This window comes from Plectropomus leopardus, chromosome 9, assembly GCF_008729295.1.
Source record: "Plectropomus leopardus isolate mb chromosome 9, YSFRI_Pleo_2.0, whole genome shotgun sequence".
Classification (NCBI taxonomy): domain Eukaryota; kingdom Metazoa; phylum Chordata; class Actinopteri; order Perciformes; family Serranidae; genus Plectropomus; species Plectropomus leopardus.
The window spans coordinates 20,601,774-20,619,327 of record NC_056471.1 but is presented as its reverse complement, the minus strand read 5'-3'; the positions used below and the strand labels follow the sequence as shown (position 1 = coordinate 20,619,327).

The 17,554-nt window shown below is 40.9% G+C and overlaps 2 protein-coding genes and 1 non-coding gene across 8 annotated transcripts in view; 1 reads left to right on the top strand and 2 right to left on the bottom strand.

The window, feature by feature from the left end:
• The window catches only part of mbnl3 (muscleblind-like splicing regulator 3), a 37,458-nt gene extending 27,495 nt beyond the window's left edge, over positions 1–9,963 (bottom strand). Inside the window, exons 1-3 of one of the 5 annotated variants that reach the window (XM_042493252.1) lie at positions 9,801–9,963; positions 9,591–9,702; positions 1,508–2,447 (exon numbers count right to left, since the gene is read on the bottom strand). In XM_042493252.1, the coding sequence (XP_042349186.1) occupies positions 1,508–1,681 (174 nt within the window). In that variant the 5' untranslated portion in view covers positions 1,682–2,447; positions 9,591–9,702; positions 9,801–9,963. Of the gene's footprint in view, positions 1–1,507; positions 2,448–2,536; positions 2,917–5,275; positions 5,349–9,590 lie in introns of those variants that run through there. The other 4 variants (XM_042493251.1, XM_042493255.1, XM_042493254.1 and 1 more) reach the window with 4 other exon arrangements.
• A 2,303-nt stretch (positions 9,964–12,266) lies between these two features.
• On the bottom strand, positions 12,267–17,288 carry hs6st2 (heparan sulfate 6-O-sulfotransferase 2). Of its 2 annotated transcripts, none has more exons than XM_042493818.1 (2): positions 16,351–17,288; positions 12,267–14,654 (listed from the first exon to the last, which is right to left on the bottom strand). In XM_042493818.1, exons 1-2 carry the CDS (start codon positions 16,926–16,928, stop codon positions 13,829–13,831), a joined length of 1,404 nt encoding a protein of 467 aa, XP_042349752.1. In that variant the 5' UTR covers positions 16,929–17,288; the 3' UTR covers positions 12,267–13,828. The 2 variants fall into 2 exon arrangements, with proteins under 2 accessions (XP_042349752.1, XP_042349751.1); XM_042493817.1 differs by having other exon boundaries at positions 12,267–14,657; positions 16,351–17,287.
• Positions 17,289–17,481: 193 nt separating this feature from the next.
• trnaf-gaa lies at positions 17,482–17,554 on the top strand. Its single transcript has one exon. It is a non-coding gene; the product is annotated as a tRNA-Phe (tRNA).

The window sequence follows — 17,554 nt, the reverse complement described above, 5'->3', positions numbered from 1 at the left end:
CTTTTATATCTCTTACTTAAGTCTCTCTCTTAAACTCAGTGCTGATAAAATTTTGAATGATGACTGAGTGCTGCTTGGATGGGAGTGGACGTTGTTCTGTGGCAGCCCGTCATTGCATTGCGCTAGCAAAGGGGATAAAATTAGCGCATCCACCTGGGTGTCTTATTTCCATCACTGCAAATCAAAACCAACTGTAACTGTAGCTGATAAATACTTCTGACCACTGCAGTCATTTGTCCCAGGACTGAATGCTGATTGTAACCTTTCCCTTTAAATACAAACGCCAGATGTTAGTGGGCGTTATAGAGATTTTTGTCCAGTGGGATATAAGCTTTACGGAGTCAGGTTTGTGTATGAGCACCAAATTTTGGTTTCAGAGCACATGCAAAACAGACTGCTAACAGACTGTGAGGAAATATTCCCTGAAATTTACAAAAACCTTACATATTTAACCCTTTGAAACCTGAGCAAATTGGCTTGATTTCTGTCAAAAACATAGAAAGAAGGCAATGAGCCTTTTTTGGTCAAAAGTATCAAGAAAATTACCCACAAAAAAAAAAAAAAAAAAAACGGAAAACAACAAAAAAAGGGTTAAAATAAAACAAAAATAAAAAATTAAAATAGATATAATGAACATACACATTTCTATAAGCAAATTTCAAATGTATAATAATAATAATAATAATCTTAAAAATCATTTCTCATTAATTAAATGGCAATTCTCTTGTAATTCTGTCTTTTTTAAACATAATTTTTCAGGACATTTTCTTGTCACCTTTAACTATTTTTTCACAATATGCTGGACATTTCGTGATTACCTTTTTCCTTATCTTTTTGAAAGAAATTAAACCAATTTGCTCGCATTTAAAAGGTGTCTGAATACAGCAAGGGAAAACTCATGTCATTCCAAGTTTCAAAGGGTTAAAGAAAAAATAAGTAACGTAATTAGTCAGGAGTTGCTGTATGAGCCAAAACTAGCTGCATGTCGACATTTTATCATAAGTTTTAAATGATAAAATATCACAAGTAATATATCTATATTGTCACAAAAGATTTTCAGCTGGCGTTCTCAAGTTTTTAAAAGATAATTCTGCAAAATTGTTAATGTAATCAACAACCTTGTTCACCATGTTTAAAGATATTAAAAACCACACATCATGAGGATATATGGTTGAAATAAGATATATTCTGACAAAATACTCAATCAACTGACCAACTGACATAGTTTGCAATGTTTCCAGGAAATCGTTTAGCTGAAGTGGTGAGCCACCCGCATCCTGACGCATCTCCTCTCTCGTACAACTGAGTCAGTAAATGACACTCTCAACGACAGTCACACTCATTTAATATATTTATAGAGAAGGTGGGCCACCTCTGCTCTAAACACAGCAGGAAACCCTGGTCTGTGTGTATCTGTGTGTGTTGTGTGTCAACAAGGGCAAACCAACTTGACACAGATCACAATGCGCGTGTCTAAACAAATGAGATGCGTAATGTCTGATGTTACCTTGAGTGAGTCAAAGCAGGCAATGACTCGGCCGTTCTCCACATGGCAGCTCCGGGAGGGGTGAGCGAACTTGCACTCGGCATCAGACCGCGAGCAGGTGCCTCTCTGAAACTCACGACACACTTCCAGGGTCAGCCATTTGGTGTCCCGTCCCATGGTCATGCTGACAGCCATCAGAGTTGCTCGCAGACACTGAGCGGCGGTGGCGAGGGCAGATGGATGGAAAAACTGTCCGGTGAGAGCAAGGGTGACTAATAGTGAAAAAAAAAAAACCCCCAGCAAAACAGAAATATGTTCAGTTTTTCCTAACAGGCAGCGGGTCGTTTTGGTTGGTGTATTTTCGGGGATGTTTGTTAGCTCTTCCTGGGAAAAGTGGCAGCTGAAGTTTGAGATAGAGGGGGTGGACTGCGAGCAGAGGCCAGCTCTGTCTCGAGTAAAAAAAAAGGAAAAACAGAAGCTACTCTGAGGACATCACTATGGCATGTGTCACCATGCGTCTGTGCCTTCACCTGAACTGACTGACGCCAAGCGTAAGTCACCGTTACATTCACGTCAACATGGCCGAAGATGGGGAAGTCACCGTGGTTGAATGGCCTGAGAAAGAAAAACCTTAAAGCGATGGCGTCCTTGCAGCGATGAGACGAGGTTGCGGCTCAGCTCAGAGTATGTGAAGACTGCAGCTCAGCAACGTGGGATGGATGACTCTGTGGCTGTCAGAATAAAATATAGCCTCCATTCAAGGCCAAACACACACTGAGCCCCGTCCCGCTCTCATCCAGCGGCCACACAGCGGCAGACGACCTCTCACAGTAGGCACTTTGGAGTTCCACTTCCTCCTCTTATTTCAGTCTCTTTCTCATCCCTCCTTTGCCGCCGTCTATTCTTCTGTTGTCATCCTCCTCACTGACCTCTCTTCCACATGTCCTTGCTTGTTGTCTCGCTGTAGACGGTAGAAACAGAGCGTTAATTCAAGGCAAAAAATACAGCAGGCTGTTGAAGGAGAAAAAGGCGTCAATGTGAAGCTACAACCTCGTGCAGAGCTTGGCGATGTGGACCACGAGGCAGGAGGGTGGACGGGAGAGAGCCAAAGAGAATAAAGCGAGGACAAACAAATAGGGGAGCAGATCAGGGAGGGAGGGAAGCAGCAACGAGCAGGAAAGGGCAAGCTATGTCTTGATTAAGTGATACAAGAGAGAGAGAGAGAGAGAGGGAGAGGATGGAGGGAGATTGCAGGCAGGACAGAGACGTCACTTCAACTCCCCTGAGCTGCAAGTAATTGACCAACTTGACATGAATCGTGCTGCAATACACTGCGAGAAGCTGTGTCCTTGAAGTCGCACCGTGCCGCCACGTGTGTGGTCGACACTGATGATTCCCAGACAGTTATTAATGTGAAGGGAAGAAGTAGGAAAAAGCAGAGACAGAGCAAAAAGAGAGAGAGAGTGTGAGAGAGAGGGAGGGTAGTTCTTCACAACTGCAGCTGCTGTGCTCAATGCAAGGCCCCAGCCAATCACACACACTTTTGCAGGCACGCAGAGCACACCAGCGACCAATGACGGAGCAGTTTCCACAGCAGCTCCTCCCCACACAGAGCCCGTCCTTGTTCCTCCCAGGATTTTTTCACAGTCATGGCTGAGCCACATGCTAATATTCAAACTGTACAACAACTCTGACTCCACAGAGCGTCTCAGTAAGTCATGTCTTATTCGCACAGCGGACTACGCTGCAGTGTGATGCGTGGAGGGAGGACGCATGCTGTGCAGGGAGCTGAGAGACGTGTCCGCACGCTAACTGAATACAGATAACAATCAGTGAATAATGACACACTCAGAGGAGACACAATAGCTTCACAGGAAAAGTCCAAACTGCATTTTGGAGTAAATTGAAGAGAAAGAAAGGCAGTTCTGTGTGAGACATTAATGCACAAAGTGAATAAACAATAGGCGAGATGCAGGAGAGGAGGAGGACAAAAAATAGGAGAAGGAGGAGAGGGGGGGGGCAGATATTATCAGTCCCTGCGTCTGATGGTGGCAGACACAGACGGAGGAACCGACAGGGGGGGGGGTGTGTGTGTGTGTGTGTGCATGCAGATAGACAGCCAAGAAGGAGAACACCGCAGTGGAGAGGGAGAAGGAGGGATATAAGGGGGAGGTGGGAGCTGAATTGATACACCCACCTTCAAACACAAGAACAAAGACACATCCCAGCCCAAAAAAAAAAGAGGCAGGAATGAGAGACAAGCAGGTACAGCAACTGCTTTGCTTGCTTAACCATTATGCTTGTCTGTGCCTCCTCCTCTTCCCAGCCTACCTACAGATCGATAGAAACTTTTCTCAGGGGGACAAAACAAGCACTCCTCCTGCAGCTTTGCCTGTCCTGCATTCAGGTCCACATCAGTGTCAAGTAAGCGCCCCTTGCTTACGCACACCCTGACGATGCAGCTCAGCAATATGCAACCCGCATCGTCAAAATGCTCCTCAGCAACACCCCTCGACTCGCTCTCTCGCCACACCAGACACCAAATGGCGCACAGTTGCCATTATGGCCATTCTTGGAAAGCTACGTAGCAACACTGGCTCTCCTCCAGTGTCAGATGAGTGTATACGCCACCCTGTACCTTTGAATATACACATTAACAACCTTTTACTTGCTGATATACACTGCTTTTGGCTTTCCAGACAGAAAATTTCACCAACTGTTTAGTCAAGCCTTTCCTTGTTAGCGTTGCCTTTAGGCCTCCAACAGGGCCTTTATGGGAGTTGGATGACACCAGAGGCAGATAGAAATAGAAAAATCATGCCGTGGCATAATGTGTGCATCGGTAAAATGTGACGTGAGCACCTGGGGGTTGTGTTTGTTACAACATGTGAAGAGACCCGTGAGAGCTGTAAGAAAGATAATAGATCTGACATTCAAACAAAACAGTTAGTGTGTTTAATTAGTTTGCCATAAGTGAGTATACTCGACTATCACATAAACAAAAGTAACAGTCTGCACACATGCTGGCAGCTCTGTGACGCTGTACTTATGCAGCTTTAGAGCTTTAGGGTAAATTAATGTCAGTATGCTGATGATTGTAATGTTTACAGTGTTTAGCATCGTAATTTAGACTGTAGGCATACAAACATTGGATTATCAGTACTAAACACTAGGGATGGGCATGAGTGCTCGAGTACTTGAGAACTCGATTTGGACGCCAGAATTGATTCAATGCAGTCTGGACAAAAGTGGACCGACAGATCAACTGTTCATTAGGCCACACCACTAACATGGGTAAAAAGCACTCACCTCACCAACAGTTTTGATTGACTCCACTGTGGAAGTACGCCATGGGACTAATCTGAACATCAGCCAATGAATAATTTAACGATAACAGCAGACTGGTACGACAACCAGATTAAATCCAACTTAACGCCATCTCAACCCAATCGCCAGAATAATTGTTGCAATTGTATGTTTCTGCAAACCAGTGATATATTTGTATGTTTGATATGTTAAACTTTAACCATAGATACATTTTAAGTTGTGACAACATTCTGGTTAATGTGTGGTTAGGTTTAGGCACAAAACCGCCCAACATGCCATTAAAAATACCTGCTTTGTTGCCACAAACACGGCTGAAAATGTCCTAATGTGTAGTTAAAAAATACCCACTTTTGTCTCCACAAGCATGGCTGGAAACTTCAGATAGTGTCGTGCTAAAATAACCTGTTTTGTCGCCACAAATCTGGCTGGAAATGTCCCCGCAACTCATCCAAAAATACCCACTTCTGTTGTTTGTAGTCTTGATTAGTGGTCAACTGCTTCGCAGCTATCTCCTGTCCTTAAAAAAACTTGCTTTTGTCACTGCAAAGATGGCTAAAAACAGTCCTGGACTGGCTGGTCCAGAGGGAAATTGCCAGGGCTGATTTTGTTCAAACACGCCTGGAAAAGTCCCAACGTCTCATTAAAAAATACTGTTGTTGTTTGTTGGTCTGAGATAGTGGTCTACTTCCTGGCAGCCGTCTTGCTGAGGTTTCACACCATCTGCCCCTGACGAGTAACGTCATCTAATCTGAACTACTCACTTTAGAAATATTGATATGACACGTATGAAACGTACAAATGTATCATATCCATGACTTGCAGAAACAAACTATGCCAACATTTATTCTGGTGACTGGGCTGGCCATCAATATGAAAATGAGTGTTCAAAAGCCACACTCACATTATTTGTTAATAAAATGCTTTTATTTGACATTTTACATCCTCATCAGCAGTCTTTTTAAGAGATAGCAATCTTTATAAATACAGATCCAACAGTTTGGAAAGAAACATACTGACTGCCAAGCTGCAATATTGCACAACACAGTACTGTACCTACCACGGCAGAGATAACACATGAGGAGGCCAAAAGCTACACAGGCCAAAACACAACACACAACCAAGAAGCAAATAATTAAGAGGCAGATGAAGCTTAAGGATACAGATGAGAAGTAATCTTAAAGCTAAAAATTGATTAAGAGCTTGATGCTACGTGCTGGAAGCAGCATTATTGTGCAGTTTCATCCCACGCACCACAACTATTTCAGTGTTGTCCCTACAACACTGATGAATGGGTTAAAGCTCAAAAATAAAAACAAAACGTGTAAGAATTTATGAAAACAGGGTTAAGTATATATAAATCAACAATAAATAAATGTATCTTTTAATCGTGTAATATAAACAATATGGGTGCAACTAATTATTATTTTATTATCCACTAACTAATCTGCCGTTTATATTCTTGATTAAGCAAGTCGAGAAATACTGAAAAAACGGGTTTTTTTCAGAGCAAATGATGAAATCTTCAGATATAGTTAATATTATATATGAGAAAGAAACGCAACAAAAATAACATTTGAAAAACTAAAAAAATGTCCCATCTATGAACTTTAGTATCGGTTCTAATAAGCAGATAAAAATTTTAAACCTAATTAAATTAAAACTATCCACTTTCTTCCCACATAGTTTCAAGAAAAGAGTGTACATTTTGTACAGACAAAATCCTGGCCTACTGAACTTGTCCGACCTTTACAATGCAGCATAAACAGTCGTTTGCAGGGATGCGGCACGGTGAATAAATATAGAGCGCCCCAGTTACAACAGTCATTATGCTGCTGCCGGTCCTCCAGGTGTCTGCAGCGAGCAGAGGGGCTCCGGCAGTCAGTAGGTGGGGGTCAGCATATAGGTGGAACCGGATGGGGAGGGGGGAGTATAAGGAGGACAGATGGGGGAGGCTGCTGTTGACTCCGGTGCACTGCGTCCATCATCAAACACAGTGCACCAAAGGGCCTCCGGCAGCGTAACCTTCACCGGAGCCCTGACGTCTGCATTATGACCGGTGTGTAGGCTGCGTGCCACAGCAGACAGACAGCCCTGCACCCCATCTGCTCACGCTCATAGATAGCCTTATATCGATAACACTGTAAAGTTTCGGGCATGCATTCAGAGAAAGGTAAGGTGGCACATTAACACTAACCAAATGCCTTTTGCGTCTCTTTTTTCCTTTGCTCTTTTGCACAGTCATGACACAGACAGGAGGATATTTTCAGTGTCTTGTCACTTTCATTTTTCGCCAATGTTCGACAGCAATAATGGTGCTTTAGAAATCTCAAAATTGCTCTGTTTTTCAAAAGATTATAAAACTTAAGACTGGAGAATCAATGTAAGTGATTTTAGCATTTATATGTTGGGGAAAAACATTTTTGGCCCACATGTGTGTGTCTGTTTAGTTTCACATGAGAATCTGTAAATTTCCTGTGGGATTTTTATTTTTATTTTTTTTAATTGGGAGTTTCCCATTCCCAAAAGCTTGGTGAATTGTTTTTTAGACTCATAGGTAGTTGCGTAATGAAAAACAAAACCCTGATCTCCAACTATGATCTGTACAGTTCACCTAACAATCAAGTGTTTTGAGAGAAACGACAAGGATGAGTGCAAAACAGGATCATGTCAATGACAAGGTGATTGATTAAAAAGCAGGTGGAAGAACCATAAATCACAATGAGAGTGAGAGCTGGCAGCCTGGAGGGAGGGAGCAAAGTAATTAGGTTAAGTATCAGTAATCCTTTCAGCTCATTAAAGCACCACAGTTCCCATTCAAGTAAACACACGGCAGGCCTTACCCATCAAACAGGACAACACGACCTTAACCCAACTTGCCTGTTGCACTTTTAAAAAAGTTTTACTCAGAAAAGAGAATATAGTGTGAGCCCCGAGGCTTTCATGTTTGTCTACTGGTTTTGAGCCGGGAGTTTCACATCCCTGCAGTCAGATCATGAAAGTTAACTGCGTGGAAAAACTGTAATAGCTGAACCAAAATCGTCAGCAGAACATCTTTGATTTGTTATTGGTTGCTGAATGATTTTATTTGCACCATAAAAGAAGGCGCTTCCCAGGCAGTTAATGAGTCTGTGAGAGAAGGGGAAATGAAAATAGGCTATGTGGGAAATGTGGCTGCTTGCCCGCGTGTGTGTCTGTCAGTTTATCAGTGTTTATATTAAGTAAAGAAAAACTAGCTGGACTGGTGCAGAGTCCACAGCCTGAAGGGAGCGTGAACTTGTCTTAACTGGAAGTACTGTATAATGAGCCAAGGTGATGGCAATACTGATGGATGATACTTAACACTCAACTTAAAGCAAACAAGCTTAATCTGCCCCCCCCCCCCAACTATTTTTAAATTAACAAAAAAAAAAGTGATTCACAATGGGAATTGTTTTCGTGCTTTTAGTATGCATAAGGTGCCAGAGTGCATAAAACAGCATCAAAATAGAGCTTGTTTATCAAAAACTAAAAGTGCAAGTGTAGGATCGGCCACAACCCCCGACAAAGGTCCTCGCTAAGCCCCTGATGTCCTAAAATCCTAGGAAAGTCATAAAAATCAGACATGTACTGAAATTTGAAACATCTTAAAATCCTAGAAATGTCCTAAAGTCTCAGAAATATCCTAAATGTCCTTAAATCTTAGCAATGTCCTAGAATCCTAGAAAGTCCTCAAATCCTAGAGACATCCTAAAATCCTAAAAATGTCCTTCAAATCCTAGAAATAGCCCAAAATCCCAAAAATGTCCTAAAAGCCGAGAAACATCCTAAAATCCTAGAAATGTCCTTCATATTCTAGAAACGTCTGAAAATCCCCTAAATGTCCTAAATGCCTAGAAATTCCCCAAAATCTTAGAAATGTCCTAAAATCCCAGAAATATCCTGAAATCCCCAAAAAAGTCCTGATATCCTACAAATGTCCTAAAATTCTTGAAACGCCCTATAATCTTAGAAATGTCCTATAACCCTGGAAAGGCACTAAAATCTTAGACATGTCCTAAAGCCCTAGAAATGTCCTAAAACTCCATGAACACCATAAAATCCCTGAAAATTCCTAGAAATGGTTTAAAATCCTACACAGGGCTACAGTGACTGGCCCCTGGCCTACTGTCATTTTGCAAAAGTGGCCCCCCCAAGAAAAGCAGGTTGAGTATCCTTGGCGTACAGTATTGTACATACTGAAGGCAAGTAGTGATAACACAGTGCTATGGCGGCTTGAGTGTTTGAACCCGAAGTTTAAACTAGGACAAAGTCAAGCTCCCTGCATCACATGCATGCAAGGAGGCTGCAAAATCCTGCAGACATACAGCTAGACAGATAACTGCAGGTGCTCTTCACTTCAGCCAGCTGTAATGGATTTAATACAATAATACAGTGACTCAGAAAGTAATTTCACATTGATTTTTTTGCCCTTCACTCTGGCATGACTTGCACTCGAAACACTGCTACTGTAAATACACCCATTGAAATCCCTGCATGCTGCATTCAGCCAAACCCTTGTGTGCAGATCTCAAATTTGACAGGCGTTATTTGCATCCAGCTCTCAGCAGACCTGCCTAAAGCATATCAAATGTTAATGTTATTACTGCTGTGCCTGTGTGTAACACCGCCTGTAATTAACATTAACAAAGACAGCTTTGAGCTTCCACGCAACAGGCATTTTAAATGACTGCAGCATGGATTAAATATAAAACCAGGTGGCATTATATTACTGCTGCGCCAGACGTGCTCAGCCTCTTACCTGTTTGTAGTCCAGTCGCTCTCAGACGTCTTCTCCTACATTAACGTCGGTTAAATGTTAATTTTGATGGTTATTTTCCACAGAGGCGCGTCCTCGGTGTGATATATATAATCTAAAAGTGAAAGCAGAAGCAGAAATGAAAGCGCGTTATCGCTAGCGAGGGATAATAAAACCGAGGCAAGTAAAAAAAAATAAAATAAAACGTGTTACCGCTGCGGAGTGAGAGAAAGAAAGAAGCTGGCAGCTGAAATGTTTGCAGCAACTAAATTTGCTCGGCTGCAACACTGAGCAGAATAACAGATTTGGAAAAAAAAATCAGAGGGAGGGCAGAAATGGCGAGGGAGGAGTTGGGAGGGAGAGTGTTTGCTTTCATTTATTAGATCACGTAATTAGCATTAAGGGGGGAAATCAAAGTCACGACAAAAACACGGCAGGTTACTGAGGCAGGCTGCCATAACACGGCGCAGGTGGGACTGGCCATTAAGACAGGTATGTGTGGTTAAGATTACGCTCGTGAAAGGCGGTTAAAAGACTTCCCTGGCAACGCATGACTCATTATTACTGACAGTTAGAAAGGTATTTCACACTGTCAACCGGGCCACGTGAACCTTAGCCAAAAAAAAAAAAAAACACCCACAGCTCCACAGCGTTTTAGTTTAGGGCTATAATTTAACCCTTTGAAACCTGAGCAAATGGGGTTGATTTATTTCTAAAACATTGGGGGGAAGCAACGAGCAACTCAGCAGGACATGGCCCAAAAGTGAGAAAAAAAAAAAAAAAAAAAAAGTACCAAAAAAAGGAAGAAAAACACAATAATGTCTGGAAATAAAAAGAATTATTTTCCTGTAAAATAATTTTAAATATAAAATTATTAGCTATAAAGATTTTAAGAAATGCTTCCCTATTTTTCGCGATTATTTTCTAACAACCCTTTCCTCTTTTTAAAAAATAAAACGAAGCCTTTTTTTAAGGTTGTTTCTTGCCAAGAAAAAAGTTATAAACAAACCAACAAAAAATAGAAAAACCAAAATTAACATTTTGTTTTTTTGTTTTTTTTCTGTAACATAATTTCAAATATAAAATTTTATTATTATTATCATTATTTTATTATTTTTCCTTATTTATTGTGATGATTGTCTAATAATCCTCCCTGTATTTTTAGGTTATTTCTTGCCAAGTTGGTCATTGCCTTCCCCCTCATGTTTTCAAAAGAAATCAAACCACTTTGCTGAGGTTTCAAAGGCTCAAATAGCTTGTGAAAGGCATCTAAACACAGTAAAAGAAAACTAATGTCAATCCAGGTTTCAAAAGGTTAAAGGCTAACTGTTTAACTCTGTGGCAAACTAAAGTTTATGATACTCACACAATTTGATCAGCAAGATAATATTCACAAATGAAAACCACTTTTAGGATATTTGAGGCCTAAATGCAATAATTTGAAGTAAAAAGCTAATGTTAGGCTATAAACAAACTTCACTATGGTCGAATGATTTAGCATTGTCACCACAACAAGGCTATAAAGACATGTTTGGAGTGATGACATTATGAAAGTTAGTCTTATTTAGCCTCTTGTTAGCAACTGCCTTTTTTAATACACATGACAGCTCCAAAATTTATGAGTGGGGTATCTGCTGATGTGTTTTATGTCGTAGAACAAAGTGTTAAAGTTGAGTTAACATCCAAAAATAATAATAATAATTTACGCTGATATAAGGGGAGTGCTGAAACTCATTTCCACGTTTTAGACTTATTCCTGAGGTACTCTGTGTATACATCTACTGTATGTTTAAGTAACTTTAACTTTAAAAAGGACCAGAATAACTATTTGAGTGTAATAATAATATTATACTGCACTTTGGGCTTTCAGATTTTTGGCATTAGCTATTAAATATGACTGAAGCAAAAACTGAAGGCAGGATCCAGATTGTTCATTGTCTAATCCAAATTTAAATACACACTGTATGAGAAAACTACAGTAAAATTTATAGTGACCAAACTACTAGCTACTTCACAATGAAAAGTACTTCAGACTGCTGATCATTTTTTAGCATGTCAAATTCTAGTTTAACTGTATGGTGAAAACATCATGAGAATACTATAAACATGTAGTCTGTAATTAAATACATACACAACATGACCCAGTGTTAATTTAAGTGTTAATTCATGCCACCCAATTACTGCAAATTATTGTTTAACTGGTCATTTAACTACATGTAGTTAATTACTCCCTAACACTGGGTTTTTACAGGTATTATTATGGCTAATTAATCTACACTGCTCTCGTCCCTCGGCCATCTCTACCAACATAACTGAACTAACAAAAAAACCACATCCCTTCTTTTAACAATCCCTTAACCTCCATAAAGTCTTCTTCATACTGCTGAATAATTCTTAAAAATTTAGGAACAGCTGTCACAGCTGATCCCTTTATTAAATCTCTGTGAGGATCATACTGGAAAAAATAGTTTAAATCCCACCCTACCAAATTTAAGAATAAGCTGTGATGACAACTATGACCTCAGTGTCTCCACCCAGGAAGTTTTGATTTGATAACTCGTGTTTCAGCGCCTCCTGCTGGTGTGCCGGAGGTTTGCAAGTGCAACACAAAAGCCTGCAGTCTCTTATGCACACGATCGGACAAAGAAAAACATAATGAAGTGAGCGAAGTCAACAAAGTGAATGTAAAATCCTTTTTATATAAAAAAAAATGAGACTTGGGACACATTCAGTAATTTTACAACATTAGCAGTTAATGCTACACAATGAGGTATCTATGAAAATTCTCCTTTTCTATTTCTTAAAAGACACTTAAAAACAGGTGCATTTTAAAATGAGACAACATTTTGGCAAACATACAGATTGTAAATCACAAATGGTAGCATATTATATATAGAAACAAAGTATTACATTGTTTTTTTTTAAACAAAGACAAAATAGACAAAATAAACACTCCCTCATTCAAAGCTACTTCACAACAGTTCAGATGTGTTTAAACGCCAGGAGATCAATGAAAGGTAAAGGATTGTAGGTACCTAGACCGCCTTTCTTTGTATCATGAAATCTATCTATTATTAATGTCAGTTGTGGCAAATAATTACAGTCAGTATCCATAAATAAATAGTGTCAGTTGTCCATGGTGAGAGAAAAAGACATTTTAGTGGAAGGCATATCCTAAAAAATACCTTTGATTAACAACAGACAAGGCAGAACTTGGCACACTTAAAAGCTGCTGAACCAACAAGGATTAACTTTTAAACCTGATTAAATCATGGTTTAAGTTTAAATTATGTTGCACCAAACTTTAGAAGTATATTAAAATAAAGACAGATTAAATTTGAACCTCTCTTTTAAATCTGTTCAATTTTCACTCTGAACCTGGATTAAATTTAATTCTGTGGCACCAAAACTTTAAACTGTGATCCAGGGTTAACTTTCAACCTAAAGTTGAGGAGGTTAAACTTTTACAACGGCTCTCTTTTTGAGATGGATTGAGCAAAATAATCAACTTCCTTGAAGAAAGTTGAGACGTACTCAACCTACCTGACTTTCATAATGTTGATCAATTTTTGTCAAGATACCGGTTTCGGAGCTTAACAGGAAGATTGGGCCAACTGTCATCGTGAGTACTGTTAAGATTGAAACTTTTTAGCTACCTAGCAAAAGTGTAACGTTTATTGTTACATTGCATAGCATTAGCTTTTTACTTCTGGTAATTACATTTAGGCTTCAAAAATCCTGAAAGTGGTGTTCATATGTGGAGATTATCTTGCTGAAGAAAACGTGTAAGTATCACAAAAGTTTGTTAACCAAAGTGCTTATTTTCTGCAATAATCCAAAATCCAATGGAAAAATCCCATCGGCTTTTTAAACGAGGGAACCAGGGTGACTTTAGCTTCCAGGTTGGCGGACAGAAAAACGTCATCCCTCGGGCACTTTATAGACTCTACTAACAGCATGCTAATTATGTCTGTATTTATGTATTATTTTAATTTTGATATGATGCTTGACCCTATTCATTAAACTCAGTTTCAATTCGGTTTAAATAAATACACTCGGCTTTACTAAACTGAGATTAATTTTTAATGGTGCAACAGAGCTCTACTTAACTTTAAATCTGGATTTACTCATTTCAAACCTTGTTTTACTAAACTCTGATGAGTGCTAATCTTAGATTAAATTGATCCTTGTTGGTGCAGCCCAGCTTTAGTATTAAGACACCCTACTGCTTGTTCCTGTCACTACCACTGCTCCACATTGTCCGTGTAATCCTCGATGGTGCCGTTCTCATCCAGATCCCACCAGTCTGGGAGCAGCACTTCTGACTCCACGCTGTCTCCTCCAGCTTTAACCTTCAGCTGCTCCTCAGTCACTACGGGTTGGCTCACAGGCTGACGGGGTGTTTCTGTGGGCTTCAGCTGCCTCCCTTGCTTTGTTGTGAGCCTTCCACGGAGCCGCCTCCTCTCCTGCTGCCGCCTTGCCCTGGCCTGCCTGCGCTCCTGCTGCCTCGCCACCTGGAAACGCTGCAAGAAAAGGTCACGGGCGTACTCATACAGCTCTACGTCCCATCGGTTCAGCTGCAGGATTCTGTATTGTGTCTCTGGAGGGACCTCGACGCTGGAGGCGCGTGTGCCATTGAGCTGTGTGAAGGGCGCGATGAACTCCAGGTTGAAGGTGCGCTCAAACAGATACTGGGTCTTCCGCTGGTACTCAGTCAGCCCAAAGAAGGCCATGCCGCGCAGGTTACGCTTGGCGCTCTCCAGCAGCACTGCCCAGCGCTCCTCCTCGCTCATGGTGGAGACGTTGTAGCAACCCACCAGGCTGAGATCGGCCAGCATGCGGGTCTGCCGGTTGTTGGCCAGATTGTAGGGGCAGTCCATGAACTCCTGCAGGGAGCAGCCTGACCAGTCGTCCCCTGAGTAACAGCTCGGCAGCTCAGACAGCGTTGGTGAACGTCCATCGCACACGTGTAAGGAGGCCCTCCATGTAGCACCGCGCTGCACGTGACGCCACTCGCTCAGGTAGCGTGATACTGGGTCTCTTAAGATGGTTATATAATAATAGTTCCTGCTGGAGAGAAAAGAAGACATTAGGTTGGAAATAAGCCAACAAACGACAAAAATAGCCTCAAAAGTCACTGAAATTAATTTGTGTATTTGCACTGGTGCTGAAAACAGAAGTGTAGCATCAAATTCTGGGCCTTCAACATAAACGGTCTCTGTGGGCCCTCTACCTTTTCTCTACTTGATCCAGGACTCTATCATACACCTTTTGATTATTTTTTTTGACATGGTCAGTTTGTTTTCTGTCCATTTCCTTCAATCTTTCTTTTCTTTTTTTGGAACCCCAATTTCCTTTTCTTGGGGAAATACATGACAGAGTTCATCATAATTCACTCAGTTCTACCTGCATTTAAGGTAGAATCCTATTGCACGGGCAGATTAAACCATTTTGCACCTACAGAGGGTGAGAGCGGCCTCAGAGAGCTTCCAGAATTTAAGTCCTTCAACTGATTTATTCAGCAAATTTTAACTTACTGATGGCACAAATTACTTAGAAATAAAAAAAAAACTGCAAACAAAACCAAGTTTAATTGCAATCACACCTGGCTGCAACTATTTTTTTTTCAAATTTATATATTTTTTTAACTATTAAAGTAAGCATTTAATGTACTCATAGAAATGCTTTGGACGCCTTTGGCAGAAGTTCCTGCAATTATTTAGTTTGCGTGTATGAGAAATAATTGTGCATTAGGTTTCAGTAAAGTTTAGCCACTAAATATATTTTAATTAACATTTTTCCAAAGTGCATACTTGGTTAAAAAGCAAATATTATCTTATAACCACATTTTGACAATGTGCTTGCAGTGTTAAAACTTCCTCCAAGGGTCACATTAACACTCAATATAACAGAATAGCTATGTTTATTCAACAAATAAACAGCTGTAACAGAGGTCATATTATCACAATTCCTAAATCATTATACAATATTATTGCATTTTTTTGTTTTGATAATATACTGAGCATTGCAAAAACATGCATTGTATGCAATATATTGTGATTTATTACATTTTTTTTAAACTGTAAATTCTGTCCCCAACAAAAAAAAAAATAGCAGCAAGATGAACTTTTAAAAGGTAAAGTTTTTCACTTCACTTCATTTCATATAAAAAAAATCTCATAAAATATCAATACAATATTGCCACATAAAATATAACAATACTATGCTGAATGGATTTTTCCCCCAGCCCTAACATACAGTAAATGTAACATTTTATTACACTTTGATATACGCAGTAACATCCTGATTCCTCTCTCAAGCATCGTCCTGCACCAGGGACATTCAACTTGCTTTGCATGGGGGCCACATTTGCAAAATGACAAAAGGCCAGGGGCCAGTAGCAGCAGCTCTACACGTTTCTAGGACGTTTCCTAGTCTTTAGGATATTTCTAGGACTTTGGGAGGTTAACTACAAGCTAAACAAGTTTCACTAGGTCATTCTGAAAGGTACAAATACCTACAAGAGTGTATTTATTCCTATGTAAATGTAGTTAAATGTGGCGCAAGTCATTCTGTAAGGTAAACAAGCTTTGGTTTGATGTTCTTGTATACACTTTGTCACCTTGTGTACACTTAAAGTACAAAAACAATTCCCAGTGAGAACCACTTTATTTTTATTGTGAATTAGAAAATAGTTGGGGGCCACTCGGTACTCTATCAGGGGTCAAATTTGGTAAATTGAGTACCTTTGTCCTCTACCTACCTGGGCAGGTTCTCCGGAGCCTCTCGTGAGTCCATGCGTGTCGGGACGCAGCTGGTCAGCTCAGTCCAGTCCGCATGAAGCCCGCAGCTCCAGCCGGTGGAGAACCGGGAGAACAGCCAGGTTTCCTTTTTACCTGGCCGGTAACAGGTGCATTTCTTCTGACCTGCGTGACACTCGCAGGGCCTCTCCAGCTGAATGTTTCTCACCAGGTGTCGCCCAAACGTCGTGCCGCCGGTTTTCTGAATGTGCAGAAAAACTATCACATCATCTCCTTTGATGTTGAAGTCCACCACACGGTTTAAATCTGCTCTGGTGAAATTGAAACGGGGGACAAAGCGGACCAGAGCGCCGTCCTCTGCGATGTACGGATCTTTCTGCAGGCCGTCCTGGCTGTCACTGCCACCGCTCCGGGAACCAGTTGCACCGCCGTCCTTAAACCAGGACCCCAGCTGGTGGAGCATCTGGCACTCAGATCTGCTGGGACACACATACTGGACCATAATGACGCCAAAGAGCAACACCATGAGCAGGACGATCAGGAGCCGGTGGTGGCTGCTGTTACTGGACTTCTCATCCATCTTCCCGGGACGGACAGAAAAACATCACTCAGGCAGTCCGGACCCCTGCCTCGGCTGGGGAACCTCGGGAACAGTGTTTTTATAGCCGCTAATGAAGCGAAAACAATAACAATGCGGCTGCTAGCATGCTAACGGCAGCTAGCCCGAATGAACCACAAAAAACGGACGATAGTTTATAACAATATGTATTATACTGTTAGCAGCAAAGCGCACACGTCTCATTTCAAACAGTAAAGCAGTTTTTCCAGTACCATTGGTTAGTTTTACAGAGCGATGATCTTTGTTGCTGCAGTAAATCAGTGTCGTCCATAGCCGTCGATTCTTGACCTTTCTTCCCAGCAGCCTCTGCGCCCAATGTGGGCGTCCAAATTACGTCACGATGTGGAACGTTCTACGAATCCAGAGCCATGGAAACACAAAGTTACCTTAGCAACCGTTCTAGAGTTTTCACAGTTTTGCCTTCTGTGTATTTAGTAATTATAATTATAAAAGATACAGTATCAGTACTTTTATCTGCGTGTAAATTCGTCATGTATGACCATAACTCTTCATCGCCGAAATAGCTCAGTTGGGAGAGCGTTAGACTGAAGATCTAAAGGTCCCTGGTTCGATCCCGGGTTTCGGCA